General features: G+C 42.9%; 1 protein-coding gene across 1 annotated transcript in view; it reads right to left on the bottom strand.

Annotated features, from left to right (window-relative positions):
* Window positions 1–18,080, bottom strand: part of LOC140212027 (annexin A7-like) — a 152,796-nt gene that overhangs the window by 90,428 nt on the left and 44,288 nt on the right. The window contains exons 6-8 of the mRNA XM_072282401.1: window positions 10,118–10,241; window positions 6,372–6,466; window positions 3,643–3,756 (exon numbers count right to left, since the gene is read on the bottom strand). Coding sequence (XP_072138502.1) covers window positions 3,643–3,756; window positions 6,372–6,466; window positions 10,118–10,241 — 333 coding nt within the window. The remainder of the gene's footprint in view (window positions 1–3,642; window positions 3,757–6,371; window positions 6,467–10,117; window positions 10,242–18,080) is intronic.

Below are 18,080 nucleotides of genomic sequence, written 5' to 3' on the forward strand. Positions count from 1 at the left end.
GCGCCTCATACAGTGATGAAACCTGGATATCACAGCAGGCTCACCAGATGTGGATCTCAGCCCTCATTGTGGTCACAGGCCCAGAGAGAGTTTCAACGTGAGACGGAAGTGTGGAAAAGGAAACAAGGTCATCTTCTGTTACCCGCCTGAGAGGCCAGCTCGGGCAATGCAGGAAGGAAGACGTATTGGTCAGCGCTCAGTGCTCAGCAGTGGCCCACGCTGTTCTTAAAGCTCGAGTCAAATTCGATCATTCCTGCATCGAAGATCCTTTCATCTGAAGGAATGGGGAAAAGATGCAAGCCTTCCACACAGCTCCTGCACTCTCTTGTAACCCCAGAACTGCTTACAGGCCATTTGACTATGTGCTGCGTCTCAGTTAAGACAGAACTTCACTTAGCTCAGCTAACGTCACTCTGATGTGCGGCAGCTGGGGGTTCAGCGGTAGTGTCCTTTCTCAAGTTTGAGGATTCCCAGTCCAAGTCCTGATCTGATTTTAGTGCACAGAAATCCAAACTAGCCAGTGACTCCAGCACCAAGCAAGCGCTGTACTGTTGGAAGTGCTTCTCACGGCCTCAGTAAAGCAGCCAGCATAATCAAAGAACCCACCTACTACGAACATTCTCTCTCCTCCCCTCTCCCATAGGGCAGAAGATACAGAAGCCCAAAAACATGTACCACAGGGCTCAAGGGCAGCTTCTATCCCACTGTTATATGACTATTAGATGGTTTCCAAGTATGATAAGATGGACTCTTGACCTCATAATATATCTCGATATTGCGGCGAGCATTTGGTCCATAATGACAGACGAGGAAGCTCTTTAACTCAGCAACAGTTTTACTGGTGATAGACACAAACAGACCAGGAACCATGACCCGGACAGTGAACCCAACCAGTCTCACACCAACGGAGGAGGTGACCATCGCACACCCCGGTTACAGTTAGGGTGACCCACAGATACACAAGCAAATAACTGTATAGCCCAAGCGAAAATGTAAAAATAAACGAACTGGAACTTCCCACCATAATCCCATTAAAGCATTTTAACACAAGAACAGTAAACAGTGCCGGTCATTAGAAATGCAGGGGCGGGCTGTCGATCACCTCCCCCCACACAGAATGTCACAATATGATCCTAGCAACACACACAAGATGCTGGTGGAACGCAGCAGGCCAAGCAACATCTATAGGAAGAAGTACCGTCGCCATTTTGGGTCGAGACCCTTCATCAGGACTAACGGAAGAAAGAGATAGTAAGAGATTTGAAAGTGGGAGGGTGAGGGGGAGATCCGAAATGATAGGAGAAGACAGGAGGGGGAGGGATGAAGCTAAGAGCTGGAAAGTTGATTGACAAAAAGGGATACAAGGCTGGAGAATGGGAAGTATCATAGGACGGAATGCCTTGGAAGAAAGAAAGGGCGAGGGGAGCATCAGAGGAAGATGGAGAACAGGCAAGGAGTTATTGCGAGAAGGAAAGAGAGAAGAGGAATAAATAAGTAAATAAATAAATAGGAGGGATGGGGTAAGAAGGAGAGGAGGGGCATTAACGGCAGTTAGAGAAATCACTGTTCACTCCATCAGGTTGGAGGCTACTGAGACGGAATATAAGGTCAAACAATATGATCCTCATTGTTTACGTGCACTGCACTTTCTCTGTAGCTGTTACACTTTGTTCTACATTTTTATTACTTGGCCTTGTCTACCTCAATGCACTGTGTAATAATTTGATCAGTATGGACATTGTGCAAAACAAGCTTTTCACTGAATCTCAGTACATGTGATAATAATAAACCAATTCCAGTTCTTTCAGATGCAAGGTTAAACCGAGGCCCCAGCTGCTCCTTCAGTTGATGTAATCGGTCCTGTGATGGTGAGTCAGTTCTTGCCTGTCCCTCAGCCAGTACTTAGCAGATTTCCTGCTGTTATCATATTATTTCAACTATAAGCCAGACGTTGAATTTCTTACAGTGACTGCACTTCAGAAGTAGCTCAGAGCCAGTACACCTCTGATAAGGGATGTGAAAATGGTGAAAAACAAGAGATTTTCCGTTTCCTTCTCCTCGTATTCTGATGTTTGGAAGCTCAATGGAGCAACATTGCTAGGCAGCAGGCATCAGCCAAGTCCACTAAATGGACTGGTGCTGGCCCAACGTGGTTCACCGAGCAGGAGTGTGGAGCCGGGCCCCCTCCTCCACGACTCTTCTGAAATCTCAATTATTAACTCCATGTGTAAGCAGGATGGAGGCCCAGAGCAGGGGCCAGAGTGCTCGTCGACCCATTTGACCCAATTCATCGACATCTCTCCCTGTCCAGCTCTACCAGTATCCATGGCAACTGAATAATTGTGAGGCCAGTGAATTGTAAAGTTTCCTCACCAAAGTCCCAGACAGCAACCTCAGAAACAAATTCATTCCTTCATCAACCATATCTGGGTCCATGACACCCACTAATGGGAAGGTCCTACACAGTTGTACTAGGTTGGGAATGGGCTGAGGGGTCCATGAGTACACAACAGGTAGCTCACGCTCTACAGAAGAGAGAAATCTGACTGCAATGGAGGGGTCTTCTGGCTGTCTGCAGCCATTGTTTAGTCTTCCTCAAATACCTCCTCTTGCAGTCAAATGTTGCTCACCAGTTTCTGCCACCTGGGAGCAACTTGGACATGATTTTCACCACAGGACAATCTGAGAGAAATCCTGTGAGCAGCATCCACAAATCAGCAGAGACTTCAGAACATCTATGTCAAATTTTGCTGCCCACAGAAATTTGTTTCTTCCCACCCCCCCCCCCCCCCACAGTGCCATGTGAGCCATGACCAACAAGTTCTCAATAGTCTGGCATCAAGCAAGGCTATGTCACCTTTTCCTCACCAGAATGCTACATCTACTCCCAAGAGGAATGACCAAGAATATGCAATGGTGTTACTTTCACCAGGACCCTGGAGGTCACCAGAGTTTCTGCACTGGTGACTCCCAGGGTCCTGGTGAGAGTAATGCCATGAAAACTTTGGCTGTAACAACAATTCAGAGGCTGGGTTTCCTAAGGCAAGTGACCCCTCTTCTGACCCTCTTTTGCACTATTTACATCACACAGTCAGGGGAGTTCTACATAGGCAATGATTCTCCAAAAGCCCAACACCATCCAAGGCAACTTGGAATAACATCCCTTTCACCACTCGAAGTATTCATTCGATCACCACCAGCAAAGCAGAGGGCTGCTCCTGCGCATCTATAGAATGTTCTGCAGTTGGTCACCCAGGATACACCAGCAGCACCTCCTAAACCTGAAACCTCTGTACGGGGAGCAGTGAGATGGAGATGACCTGCAGCGGCTCTCCACATCATACACCATCCTCAGCGGGAAATAATCACTGATCCATCATCATTGCTCGGTCCAGTTCCTAGAACCCTTCCTCCAACAGCACTGTGGAAGGACCTTCACCAGAAGAACTGCAGAGGCTGAAGAAGGTTGCTCGACACTAATCCTTCAAGGTACAATAGGGAGGGGTAATACGTGCTAGTCTTTCCAACGACATGCAGGTACCAAACAGAGAGAACAGTAGAATGAAATAACCTGCATTTTGACATTCAGTGCCTTTCCCCAGTTTTATTAGTCATTACTAACAGCAGATGAACCAACAGTACCTCCATTGCCTTCCTGAGACTCCAAGCATCATAGTAGGTGGTAGGCATGAACAGGGCGATAATGATTTCTTCCATGTTTCCACTAAGTTCCGATTTCAGGTCTTTGATCAAATCCTTGAAAAAGTAAATCACAGTTAGAATACAATTAGGCCCCTCAGCACATTAGGTCCGTGTCAACTCTCAAGCATCCATCTACACCAAACCCATTTATTCTCCCTGAAGTCCAATCAACCTCCTTGGATTCTACCACAGATGTACACTAGGGCAATTTATAATGGCCAAGGGATCTCCCATTTCAGATGTCTTTGTGATGCTGGAGTAGTACCACCTGCAGCCAGAGGGTTGCTATACTTACTGTGGAGTCACAGAGTTAGACAGAATGGAAACATGCCGACCAACCTTGTGCACCTCAGCTGGTCCCATTTGCTTACATTTGGCCCACATCCTTTAAACCTTTCCTATGCATGTAAATATCTAAATATCTTTAAAATATCATTATACCCACCCTACATTTCCTCTTGCAGCTCGTTCCATGTACCCATCACCCTCCATGTGAAAAAATTGCCCCTCAGATCCTTTTTAATCTTTCTTCTCTCCCCTTAAACCTGCATCCTCTAGTTTTAGATTACCCTACCCTGGTAAAAAAGAGTAACTGTGAGCATTCACCTTACCTATGCCCTCATGATTTTAAGTCCCTCTATAAGGTCACCCTTCAGCCTCCTATGCTCCAGGAAGGAAAGTCTTCACTTATCTAGCCCTTCCTAACAGCTCATGTCCTCCGGTTCCAATAACATAATTCTGAATTTTTTGTGTACCTTTTCCAGCTCAATGACATCCTTCCTAAACCCAGGCAGCCAGTTTCACCAAACTAATGTGATATCTCCCTCTGTCCCTCTCACTACACTTCTTGCCCATTCTCTGGGCTTCACCCTCCCCCTTTCTTTCTCCCTAGGTCTCCTGTCCCATGATCCTCTCATATCCCTTTTGCCAATCACCTGTCCAGCTTTTGGTTCCATCCCTCCCCCTCTCACTTTCAAATCTCTTACTAGCTCTTCCTTCAGTTAGTCCTGACGAAGGGTCTCGGCCCGAATGTCGACTGTACCTCTTCCTATAGATGCTGCCTGGCCTGCTGCGTTTACCAGCAACTTTTATGTGTGTTGCTTGAAATTCCAACATCTGCAGATTTCCTCGTGTTTGCGTGATATCTTCACTTTTCTACTTGGTGCTCTAACAGCTGAAGACAAATGTGCCAAATATCTTCTTCACCACTTTTAGAGAACCATGATACCCGTACCACCAGTTCCTTCTGTTCAACAACACTTTCCCATGTCCATGTGTAAACCACAATTACTGTTCTACCCTTGTTGACCCTGCCGGTCAACTCTCCAAAAAATTCATTCAAATTCGTGAGACCCAACTTCACGCACACAAAGCCATGGGGCCCATCCCTACCAGTCCCTGTCTTTCCAAATGATAGTGGATCCTGTCCCTCAGAATCCCTTCCAATGACCTTCCCACCACCGATGTGAGGCTCACTGTAGCTCCCTGACATGTCCATCCAGTCTTTCTTGAAGCACAACATTAGACTATCTCCAGTCGTCTAGTACCTCACCCATTGCTAACTACGATCAGTGCTTCTGCAGTTTCCCACAAAGTCTTAGGATACATTGCTCAGGTCCCGGGGATTTATCCACCTTAATACACTTTGAAGATTGCCAACTCCACCTCTATTGCAACGTATTAAGTTTCAAGACATCTTTTAATTCCTTAGCTTATATGATCTTCTCCACAGTATATGCAGATGAGAAATATTCTTTAAGATCTCACCTATCCCTTCTGGCTGCACCCTGACCACAGCGCTCTTTAAGGCATCCTATTTTCTCTCAAGTCATCCTTTGGATCTTAATATTCTTGTAGGATTTATTAAGATTCCCTGTTACCTCATTTGCCAAAGCTATCTGATGTCCTCTTTTCCCCCCTCCTGACTTATCTCTTAAATGAACTTCTATATTGCTTAGACCCCTCAAGGGATTCAGTTGGTCCCAGGTACTAACATCTGTCATATAGATGCTTTCTTTTTCCGAACCAGAGTCTCAATATCCTTTATCACCAGGGTTCTCTAATCCTGCCAGCCTTGCCTTTCACTCTAACAGGAACTCTAGACTGACACATAACTCTGAGGGAGTATTTTGTAGGCGGAGGTGTTGTAAATGTTAAAATGTCAAAAAGATCCTGGGGGGGAGAGGGGATGGGTGAGGAAAGAGAGGTGAGAGGATGAGCGGGTGGAGGAGGGTAGAGGGGGTGGTAGACTGGGGAGTACGGGGGGGGTGGGGAGAGTGAGAAAGGGTGTGGGAGGGGAGAGGAAGAGAGGAGGAGAGAGGAGGAGAGGGGAGAGGGGGGGGAGAGGGGTGTGGGAGAGAGCATGAGAACATGGGAGGGAAGGAAATGGGAGTGTACTGAACTTCTGTAAATTAGCACCCATGATACTATTCGCCAGCGAGGGTCAGATTCCTTGGGACTGTACACCAGTGAATTAGTGTCCATGTGATTGTTCCCTCTGATAGTTAGTATTCAAAGAACAATCTCCCAGTGAGTGTCAGAGTGTCTGGGCCGTGCCCCATGGGAAGTTGGTGTCTTAGGTATGTTACCCCTGTTACTGTCAGTGTCTGTGATTCAGTGAGGATCATTGCACAAGAAATGCAGTAGAAAACCAGTAACTGAAAACTCACTTTGCCATACAAGGTCTTGAATGCTAACTTAATCTTCTGTCTTTGGTCATTGGAGCGATTGGCAACCACATCGATTATTGCCTGTTCATTGGTTCCTGCAAAACAGAGTTGTTATGCTCTTTTACACCTTTGTTTGATGAGAACAAATTAACTATGTTGCAAAAGCACATAACAGCATTGGCATAACTTCTCACAACCAATACAGAACAGTCGTTTGGTCTATCAATCTCATGCCAGCAATTTTTTCATGATTGGCCTAGATCAATCCAATCTGCTCACTCTATTTACTCTCTAATAGTCTGCTGCAATGTTCCCTCTAATTCTTAGTAGTCAGTGTGCGCAAAAATCTTACGTAGTGCAAATTTTTTTCCTGTGACAAACGTATGTATGCACTGAATGCACACATGGCACAGTTTATGTAGGTTTACAAAATATTTGACGTAAAACTACACAGAGTAACAACAAAATAACATACATATTTAAGTCATTTAGTTATTTTTTCTCTCTCCTGTCTTTGGCATTTACTTTGTAAACTCTATCTAGACTAATAGAACTTCCCTCCAATTGATAGCTTTTGATTCTCATTAACATATCCAAATGACATTCACCTAAACAGTTTCTCAGCTTGTTTTTGAGTTGATTCATCAGGCTAAAACCTCGTTCACAGTCCGCACTAGACGCAAGGAAGGTTCCCCCAATGTCCATCAACTGTGCAGGGTTGCAAAACTGTTCATTTTGAAGTACAAATGCCACCATTTGAGCAAAGTTTGAAATCAGTTTGGATTTAATTTTTTCTTGCACGGAAAATTTGAAATCATTAAACTGTCTAACTATTACAATACTTTCAGCTAGAAAATCATGATATTTTAGACATAAGGCATTAACTTGTTCATCGCCAAATGTGAAGTCACAATCTGCAATTGCGGAAAAATCAAAAGCCGACCATTCTTGTACCTCATCTTCAGGAAACTTTTCTTCTAAATGAACACAAAGACTATTTATAAAAGTCAACAGTGAACTTGTATCTACTGTGACGTTTTCTTCACGTTGGCTTAGCAAAACTTTAACTTTGTCACTCCACGAAACATTGTCTCCCAGATACTGCTTTCTTATCTTGTTAATTTTGCCTCTCGCAAAATGAAGTGAACCAATCGGTGTCAGGCCACTCTTTTGCAGAATCTTGCGCAGTGCAGCCAGTTCATCAAAGACATCACTTAAAACCTGTAAAGCTACTTTGTATGTGATATTTATCAATTTCTTGTGACAGTATTTAGCCACAGACTCATTTGCCTGATCCTTCTTCGAAGTATGTGATCAGTGCCTCATAATTTTTTATTATTGGCTGCAATGCCAAGTGTCCAGATAACCATCTGACTTCATTATGTTGTCTAAAAGCAACAGCTTCATTTTCAGAGGCCTCTGCAATTTCTTTAAATTCGCATCTTTTAACTGCAGATCAAGAAAACATTGTATAGATTGTTCTCATCAAAGTTTCAATGTCTCTGATTAACTTGACTTCTTTCCATGCATCACAAATCCCCAGACACACAGTGTAGCCCAACTAAGTGTGGAATGTCCTGTTTAAGGCTTGCTGCAACATCATTAACAGAAACATTGAGCTAAAAGATTATTTTCAATAAGTATAATTATTAATTACTACATTATTTTAGGTAATTAACCTTTTGTGTGCACATTAATTTCCTTTGTGCGCTGGTTGAAAAATGTGTGTGCGTGCACACACGCGCACAGTTTAGAGGGAACATAGCTCTGTCAAATTTAACTCACTTCCCATGCTTCTTACAGTCTAATGCAATCTTATACGACTCTTCCATTTAATTTCCACACCCTCTGACATTCCAACTAACACTTTCTTTAACAAGGATCTTCATAATTTGGGACACATTGTAAGCACCTAAGAACTGATCAGCTGCTAACTCTTTCTGTAATATTCTTAATTCTGTTGCATTTTACTGGCATCTCAGCAACCAAGGAAATAATCTGAGATTACCTCAATATGGAGGACCGATTGCTGACTTCAGGAAGGGGAAGCAGGGTGAACGTATATTGGTGGATCAGTGATGGAGAGGGTCAGCAGCTTTAAATTTCTGGGCACTAACATGTCGGATGGTCTGTCCCAGGCCCAGCACATAGATGCAGTCACAAGGAAGGCACACTGGCATCTTTACTTTCCTCGCAGTTTATGAAGGACTGGCTTGTCACCGAATATTCTGCTACAGATGTACTGTTGAAAGTATTTTGTCCTGTAGCATCTTGGTCATATGCGCAGGAGTGGAAGGAGCTGCATAGTGGACTCAGCCAATGCATCATTAGTACATCCCTCCACACTACTAATAGTTTCTACAGGATGAAGGCAACATCTATCATTTAAGATCTCCACCATCTTGGTCATGCCATCCTCTTGCAGGAGGTACAGGAGCCTGAAGACCCTTCAGCACCAGGTTCAAGAACACCTATTTCCCTTCAAACATACAGCTCTAGCATCAGCCTGTACAACCCCCCTATCATTACCTCAGGGTGGGAACATTATGACGATTCTGACCACTTTACACTATACCAAGCCTTGCTATTTTTGTTCCTATTGGATTATTTCATTTATGATTTATTTTGTATAGGTAATGTCTATTCTTCTTGACAGTGCTGTGCATCTGATGCTCTGTGCCTCCGATGCTGTCACACTGTGCTTGTGCATTTGACAATAAACCTGGCTTTGACAAATTCTGTAATCTTAAAGAACACTGTCAAGAGTCTTTCTAACCTTACCATTTAAGGCACAACCAAAATTGTTTACTTTGAAATGTTCTGCCCTTGCCAAGTGTAGCCCAATGTGCTCAGACTTCCCCATGCATCTACATTTTTGATATCAACACAGGAAGCAGGATGGCGAAACGTTAATCAACTATCCCTTTGACCCGCTGAGCTCCTCCAGCAGGTTGTTTTTGGCTCCAGATTCCAGCATCATAAGCTGGAAATGGTGTCCGGCATGCTGAATGTGTGGGAAGAGAAACAAAGCTAATCTTTCAGGTCGATAACCATTCCAGGGCAATGGAATGTTTTAACTTGCAGAAAGGAGGGTAGGGTTTTCAAAATATAAGTGGGCATAACTTTAAGGTGAATGGAGAAAGGTATAGCGGGGATGTCAGAGGTAAGTTCTTTGCACAGAGAGGTGTGGGTGCGTGGAACGCCCTGCCAGGGGTGGTGGTAAAGGCAGGTACAATAGGGGGCATTTAAGAAACTCTTAGCAAGGATGATAGAAAAATGGAAGGTTATGTTGGTTGGAAGGATTATGTTGATCTTAGAATGGGTTAAAAGATCAGCACAGCACCATGGGCCGAAGGGCCTGAGAGGTGCTGTAATGTTCTGTGCTCTACGTTCTGTGAGGAGGATGTAGAACTTGTAGCAAGAGATGGAGTGAAGATTTGAAACTTATGCAAGGAAAGAGGGGAGGTGGCAGGTAGGTGACAGATAGGTGGAAAAGGGTAAGTAAAGTGAGTGGAGCCCTGTGTGAAGATAAACAGCAGCCATAGGTCACTCAGTCAGAAAGTCCTGTTTATGCACCGTGAACACTTTTACTCTGTTTTCACACAAGGACAGCCACGTATAAGGCAGCATATACAAGATTTTTCCACTGTACATAAATGTAACAACTACTGTGTCACAATGACACCAATGGAGGAGCTTTCTCATTGCGTGCCGATTTTCCTGTTTACTCGCACGATGGGACTTACCAGCTCCCTTCATGGCTTGCCGCAGAATTTCAGCGTCGCTCTGCGCGTTGAAGTTGGCAACTGGTTTGATGGTGCCCTGTGTCCCACCTCCTATTGACAAGCCTCCGATGTTTGGCATTGAAGGCTGTGCCCAAGGAAGGCAGAGAGAGAAGAAACAAATTACTGAAACGTTTTACTCTTCCAGTAAAATCACCCAGCCTTAAACACGTCGTCATCTATGAGCTGCAAAACTGTAATTCTGTAAACAATAAGCAAAGGCCTGTATCAGGTACTGCTAGAAATATTCAGCAAGCTGGGCAACATCCAAAGAGAGAGAGAGACAGAGTTAAATTTGCAGGTGATTACCTCACAACACGTGATGTTTTCCTCTTCTGCTCTAAGTTTACACTCCCGGTTCGGCCTCCCTGACATGCAGAGTGCTCCCTAACCTATCTGATATCTGGTACCAGGATCAAATACTAAACCTCCTAGTACAGGATTTCTCAACTGGGGTTCCGTGAGAGGTCAGGGGAAAAAGAAACAAACATCGTTTTTTGAGCCACGCTCGCAGCGGTGGGCAGTGACTGAGCAGCCCCATTAGCAAGCTCGTCAGCGGTCTCTCAGCCCAGTAGGACCGTGTTTATTTGGTTGAGTCCATTCTCAGTGTTGGACGCGAGATAGGGGAGGCCGTTGATAATTGGTGAGCACTGTATTGCACAGAGGGGAGGACGGTCGGCTGATGAGGGGAGTGAAGTGCGTTTTCCGAGCATTGAATGAACTCATCCAACTCGGGCTGTGACGTTAGCTTCCCTCTCCCGAATTCCCTCCCTCAACTTCCCCTTATGTGCCACTGACTGACTTATGAGAGTAAACAATCTCTACCTGTGTAGTAGAAAATTGGAGGGAAACTTTCATTCTTAAGACAGGCCAGTGTGCTGATTTTTGAAGAGGAGGTGCGAGATGGAAGAGGAGGATTCTAGGCCTAAGCCTACAGACAATTCTGATAAGGTTAATGATGAAGAATTACAATCCTCTGAGTCATTTCACTGCACTACTGCAACAACGGACACAAAAAAGTCCATCACAATGAAAGCATGGGCTTTACATGGACTGATGAACCAAATTTGTAAGATTTGCAAATGATGGCTAAGTTCAAAAAAACTTTTTCTGTTGCTACATACAGAAATCCAGTGGCTTAGAGTTCTCAACAGGGTGTTTGAGCTGAAAGGTGAAAGCAGGAGTATTTTCAAGCAAATAGTAGGGCAGATTTTGATGGATGATTTGAAGATGAAGAATGGCTGCAGAAACTAACCTACCTGGCAGACATTTTTCACCATATGAACTAGTTGAACATGTTTCTGCAAGGCCCTGGAGAAGATGTTTTGACTTCAAGTGACAAGATTCTTGGATTTAAAAGGAAATTGAATCTTTGGAAAAATCATGTTGCAAAAAGAAATCTTGAAATGTTTCCACTGCTGCTTGGGCTTGAGAGTGGGAAAGGAAATCAGAAAGTCTTGAGTCTTATTGAAAACTGCTTGGAAGAACTGCAGAACGAAACTGAACAGTATTTTTCTCCCTTTCAACACAAGTGTATGACTGGGAGAGGGGCCCTTTCTCTGAATCTTCTGCCCAACCCGAGAACTTGACTTTTGAGAGAAGAGGAAGAACTTTGTGATTGTGCAGTCTGATTATGCACTCAAGATGAGATTTACTGATCTGCCCTGGACAAGTTCTGGGATTCTGTGAAAGAAGAGTATCCTGCCATTCATAGGAAAACAATGAACATCTTGCTACAGTTTTCAACTTCTTACATGTGTGAGCAAGCTTTTTCTTATTTAACAAGCATCAAGAGCAAGGACAGGAGTCATATATTCCAGTTGAAGGTGAAATCAGTGTATGTTTATCTCAAATTCGACCCAGAACTGAGTATTTGTGCAGCAAAAATCAAGCAGAGGTTTCACATGCTATGCCTATATTTGAGCCTGATCATGTCAATTAGTAAGCAAATGTTTTTTTCAATGCCTTGTATAAAATTATATCTTAGGCTTTTTAATTCATATTGCTTTGGCTTATGGTTTTTAGTAAATTTACTATTCAACATTGTCAATAAAACCTCATGTTGTAAATAGCATTAATTAAGATCAATTTACAACCTTTACTTAAATTAAATCTACCAAGCCTAGCTTTAGAAAAATTAAATCCCATTTTGGCTTAAGCCAATTATGTAACAGAAATTTATGGAAAGGAAAGAAAGAGATTAATTTCAAGAAAGGTAAGCTAAACTTAACTACCTGTTTTTTTCTCAAGGAAGTCTGGCTGAAGATTCATTCTCTACTTAAAAGAGCATTGACAATTATTTTTAGATTATTATATCTACAACTTACTGATCATGTGAACATATCATGAGCTGTAAATTTTTTTCTTTTTCAATATTTTTATTAATTTCTTACATAAAATACAGAGTACAATAGGATATATAATATATATCGATTACAATATATTGAAATCACAGATAAAGTGTAACTACCCCATATCCATATAAAATTGAATTTAAACATAATATTGAAAAGAGATAATTTTATTATACAAAAAAATCTAAATCTACTACCAGAAAAAAAAGCTGTTAGGTTAAAAGAAAGGAAAAGGAAGAAATCCTTAACATATAGTAAAACATATTATTAGTCAATATCTGTGCTTAATAACAAATCAAAGATTTTAAAAATATTTCAAAAAAGGTTCCCACAACGTTAAAAAAAAATCTTGTCTAGGTTCAGAAATTGAACAGCAAATCTTCTCTAAGTTTAAGCAAGACATAACATCATGTAACCAATGAGTATGAGTAGGTGGAGTAGCATCCTTCCACTTAAGCTACAATGCCCTCCTGGCTATAAGAGAAATAAAGGCCAAAATATGCAGATCATGTGTCTGAGCTGTAAATTTAATAATTTTTACGCAGGGGTTCCCTGAGACTAGAAAATTATTTCAAGGGTTCCTCCAGGGCAAAAAGGTTGAGAAAGGCTGTCCTAATGTATCTTGGCTCTGTGTCAAATCCATGATTTTCCTAACCCCAACATATCAAACCCACAAAGCAGGGTTTAATATATTAATTGCCATGTTTACATTAATCACTGATACAACACAGACAAAATGCTGGAGGAACTCCGCAGGTCAAGCAGCATCTACGGAGATGAATAAACAGTCGACGTTTTGGGCCGAGAGCCTTTGTATTTCCAGCATCTGCAGACTTTCTTTTGTTATTAATTACTGATATACTGACTGCAGGTGTAACTAACCTACCATGAAAGAGAGCTAGCTTCCTACAATTATCAAATTTTTGTGTGTAAGCAGGATTTGCCTCAAGGTCTCTCAGTGGCCCATCCCTACCCAGCCACAGTGAGCCTTTGTGAGTTTAAATCCCATTGTCCAATGGCTCTGCATGGTCTACCGAAGATTTCCCAGTCTTTTTGAATGAAAGCTCAACAGTGGTGCAGCGGTCAGGACTGTACCAGTGACCACGGCTCGGGCCAGGTGGACTTCGCAGGTTCTCTGTGTCCACATGAAATCCTCCGGTTTCCCGTTGACTTTAACCATCCCATTGCCGGTTAAATTGCCACTGTAAAATGCCCCTGGTGTAGCCAGGCAACAGGACAACTGTTGTGGTGATAGGCATGTGAGTGAAAATAGGCTGCAGGCAGATAATGCAGAAATAGGACTAATGATTGTGCTCTGAGAGCTGGCATTCATGTTTTCAGTCATATGGTCCTACAGAAATATGAGATCTTGTTCAAACTCAGTATGATGCAACCCAATTCCCCTCATCCAATACATAAATGCCTGATGTCACAGGCCTTTCCTTTTAAAGTGCTGGATTATTCTGAGGGCTTTAAATCTAACAATCGGATAAAACCATAAGACTATAAGACATAGGATCAGAATTAGGCCATTTGGCCCATCGCGTCTGCTCTGCCATTCAGTCATGGCTGATACTTTTTTATCCCCTTCTCAGCCCCACCCCACCAGCCTTCTCCCCATAATCTTTGATGCCGTGTTCAATCAAGAACCTATCAAGCTCTGTCTTAGACAAAAGTAACTAAATAGCCCTGTAGGAGGACAGAATGTTCTAATTTAATAGGAGAAAAGGTCAAGGGAAGACTTGGTGGCAATGTCCAAAATGATCATGCATTTTGATTAAGTAGACAAGCAGGAACCGTTTCCACTGACAGGATGAATGACTATATGAGGACTCAGATTTAAGTTAATTCGCAAAACAGCAGAGGTGGCACAAATCTTACATGCCGCAAGTTGTCATGATCTGCAATGACGATGGAAGCAGATCTATTATGAACTTTCAAAGGGAATTGCTGATATAATCTGAAGATAAAAAATATATATTAAAAAAAGTGGAGAAATCCCAAGGGAGCAGGGATAACCATACCCCTCTGTGAAAGAGCTGTTGTAAGCTCAATGCGGAGAAAGGTCACTTTCTAAATGGTACCATTGTACAACTGCTGTTCACAAAAACCTGGGGGGGATATATGCTGGGATCTACCCCTTCATACTACCAAGATCCTGGGCTTGATCCCACGTTACCAAGCACTGATCACCCCTTCTCAGGCCTGAAGCACCTCTTCTTGTGTTGGCAGACTTCATTTCCATAAACTACAGTTTGTGGTGGGGGGGGGGGGAACATGATCTTGGAATGCAGGGGTAAAGCTTTGCAAGGATAGAGATTCTGCAGGGAAATCTTCCTCTCCTAAGGGACCAAGGGCTAATGGAATGATTTGAACACTTGAAGTGTCGCACGAGTTCAGTGATTAACAAGGATACTGGGCTCATGCGTCAGTGAAACTGGAATCAGTAGGTGGGTTTACTGTGCCTGCTGCAGACCTGTTTCATTGTGGATGCTTGCTGGGTGCAGACAGCAGCTAAGACTGCCTGGCTCTGAACATGCCTGCTTTTCCTCAGGCACAGTTCCTAATAGATGGATCAAAAAATGCCGAGGAATTCCAACCAGTCTGTGAGGGTAACCCTGAATTTCCTATCTCCATGTCACTTTAATTCTCCATCCCACTTTGCTCACTCTGACCTTGGGAATGTCTACTATTCCAGCAAAGCCCAAGCAAGTTCGAGGCTTAGCAATGTGGTACTCTATTGTCAACAGGCCTCATTGCTGAAATCCAACAATTTCAAGTAACCAGCCTTTCCAGTTCTGCTGCAAGATTGTAATCTGCATTTCTTGCTCCAATGATGCTGACCTCTGAGTATTTCAGCAGTTCCTTTTATTTCAAATCTCCCGCATCTGCATCTTCCAGCCTTTTCTTTCTTCTCTCCTTTTTGCTTTTCACTTCCCTCTTCTTGCATCTCCTCCAGGCAGACCATCCTTCAGTGTTGACAAGCACCGATCACCCTCTCTCAGGGCTGGACCACCTCTCCTTGTGTTAGTGTGTCCAGGTCATTCTGGGTGCTCTCGCCACCCATCCCCTTCCTCTACAAATTAAACCTTCTTGTTTCGAACATTTTCTAGTTCTGATTGAAACTCACTAACCTGAGATGCCAACTGTTTTTATATCTATTTATTGAGTGAATGGCCCAATTCTGCTCCTTTGTCTTATGGTCTTGTTAACTCAGAGACAGCATGGAATCGGCCCTTCGAGCTGTGCTGCCAAGCAACCCCCGATTTAACCCTAGCCTAATCACAGGACAATTTGCAATGACCAATTAACGTACCAATTGGTATGGCTTTGAACTGTGGGAGGAAACTGGAGTACCTGGAATCTGCTAACGCTGCCTGTGAGCTGCTGAATATTTTCAGTATGCTCACTTTCACTTCAAATCTCCGATATTATACAGTCGTTTACCTCCAACAACACTGGCACACAACGAAAGATTTGACCATTAGTGAATTCCAGGTGTGGTTGGAACATAGGGATCACAGACAATGGAAATACAGGTGCACATTCCTTTATCCGAAATTCTGAAATCCAAAAAGCTCCGAAAACCGAAGTTTTTTTTGGCTAACAGCTGACGTCACTCAGGTGTGACGTGGCAGCACTAGCAGAGGCCGCCAGACGTCAGTTGTGGCTCAGCGCTCGTACTGGTTACACGTGCATTTGCTGTTCGCTGATATTTTGTGTTCACTGTTGACCTTGTGTTTAATTTCACTGTGAAAATGTCAAAAAGAGCTGCAGATACCCCATTGGTAACAATGAGAAAAAGAGAAGGAATCTTCTCTATCAATAACGCAGAAAGTGGAGTTATTGCAGAAGCTTGATCGTGGTGTGTCTGTGCGGCGTCTTACTGAAGAAAACAGTGTCGGAACTACCACTGTATATGATTTAAATAAACAGAAACACAAGTTACTGAAGTTTTATAGTGACAGTGACAGTGACGTTCTACATTTATTCCAATAAGTCATTTACCATGTGTTTGATTCGGTTCGTTTGAAGCTGTATGTTTTTATGTTTTATTGAATGTTTTTGTTGGAAAAAAAATTTGTCATTATTCCCTAAACAATACAGTATAACAATTATTTACATAGCATTTATATTGTATTAGGTATTATAAGTACTCTAGAGATGATTTAAAGTATATGTGAGGATGTGCGTAGGTTTGGTGCGCCGCTGGGTCCTAAAATCCACCGCACTGAGACAGGTTAAATAAGGGACTTGAGCAAACGTGTTTTTTGGTATCGAGGGTGGGGGAGGGGGTCTGAATTCTGAAAAATTCTGAATTCCTAAATGCAACTGGCCCCAAGGATTTCGGATAAGGGATTGTGGACCTGTACTAATAGAATGAATCTGAGCTGTAATGCATCTTGTGATATGATGACATACATTTATATTTAATGTAGCAACATGTCCCATGGCACAAGTTGACTGGGATATAAAAATGTGTTCAAAGCTGTGAGCATTGAGAAGCATCATAAAGAAAGGACTGAAAGTCAGAGAAGAGAAAAAGTGAGGAAGGGTGAGGGAAGTGTTGTAGGGGTCTCTAAGCTTCAGGTCTAAGCAGCTGACTGTCCAGCAGTCAACGGTGGCAAAATGAACATCAGTGACAACAGCCCAGACTTGAAGCCTTGATATCCAATGGTTGTAGGAACGGAAAAGATTCCAATATTAGCTTCACCTGATACTTACAAAGTTCTTTGAAAATCGTCAAACTGTCTCAAGGTCATTTACAGAAGTTAAGGAGTGGAATGCTCAAGATTTGCACCTAGGCAGTTTAAGGAACCAGCACTGATGTAATTGATTACTAATATCAATTAACATGGATATTTGTGAAAAAAAGTCAGTAGGCTGGAGCTCAGATTGAGGGAGCAGAAAGTGTAAAGACAAACTTAGGAGAGGGCAGACCAGAATAGACTAGAGAGAATGTAAATTCAAGGCTAAAGCAGAGACAAACTACAAGGGAAATTACAGAGGTAAGGGAAAAGTGAAAGCAATGGGGAGGGGTGTATTTCAACGATTCCAGCAACAGGGGAAGAGTGAAGCCGTAGGGAGGGGGGTGCATTTCGGCAAAAAAGGAGAGAGAGGCATCACTATCAGACCAGCAGCTAAACTGTGTCAGAGAGTTAGAGGGAACATAGTCTTGGATAAGCCCAGGTTCATGGAAGATGGAAGGTGGGACACAGGTCAGGAGAACATTGGAAGTCACAGAGTCATAGGCAGATATAACATGGAATGTACAATCACCATACAGACTGCACAGAGGTCACGACTGAACACAGGTTACTGGAGCTGTGCCACTGTGCCAATTTATGGACAGAAGTGTTGAGGATAACAAAAGCATTGCTTAAGGCAACAGCAGCTTCTGGAAGAGTGAAGCTTCACCTTGGTGTGTGCAAAGCTTCTTTTTCCCCTGATCTTTAAGACTGAATGGTCAAACTATGACCTAGAGAAAGCAAGTATACTGATAATTATACAGCTCAATGCTCAGCATAGTGATGTGTTAGTCACTGCTAGGGATCACAAACATCATGCCTCCT

The sequence above is a fragment of the Mobula birostris genome, chromosome 18, assembly GCF_030028105.1.
Source record: "Mobula birostris isolate sMobBir1 chromosome 18, sMobBir1.hap1, whole genome shotgun sequence".
Taxonomy (NCBI): Eukaryota; Metazoa; Chordata; class Chondrichthyes; order Myliobatiformes; family Myliobatidae; genus Mobula; species Mobula birostris.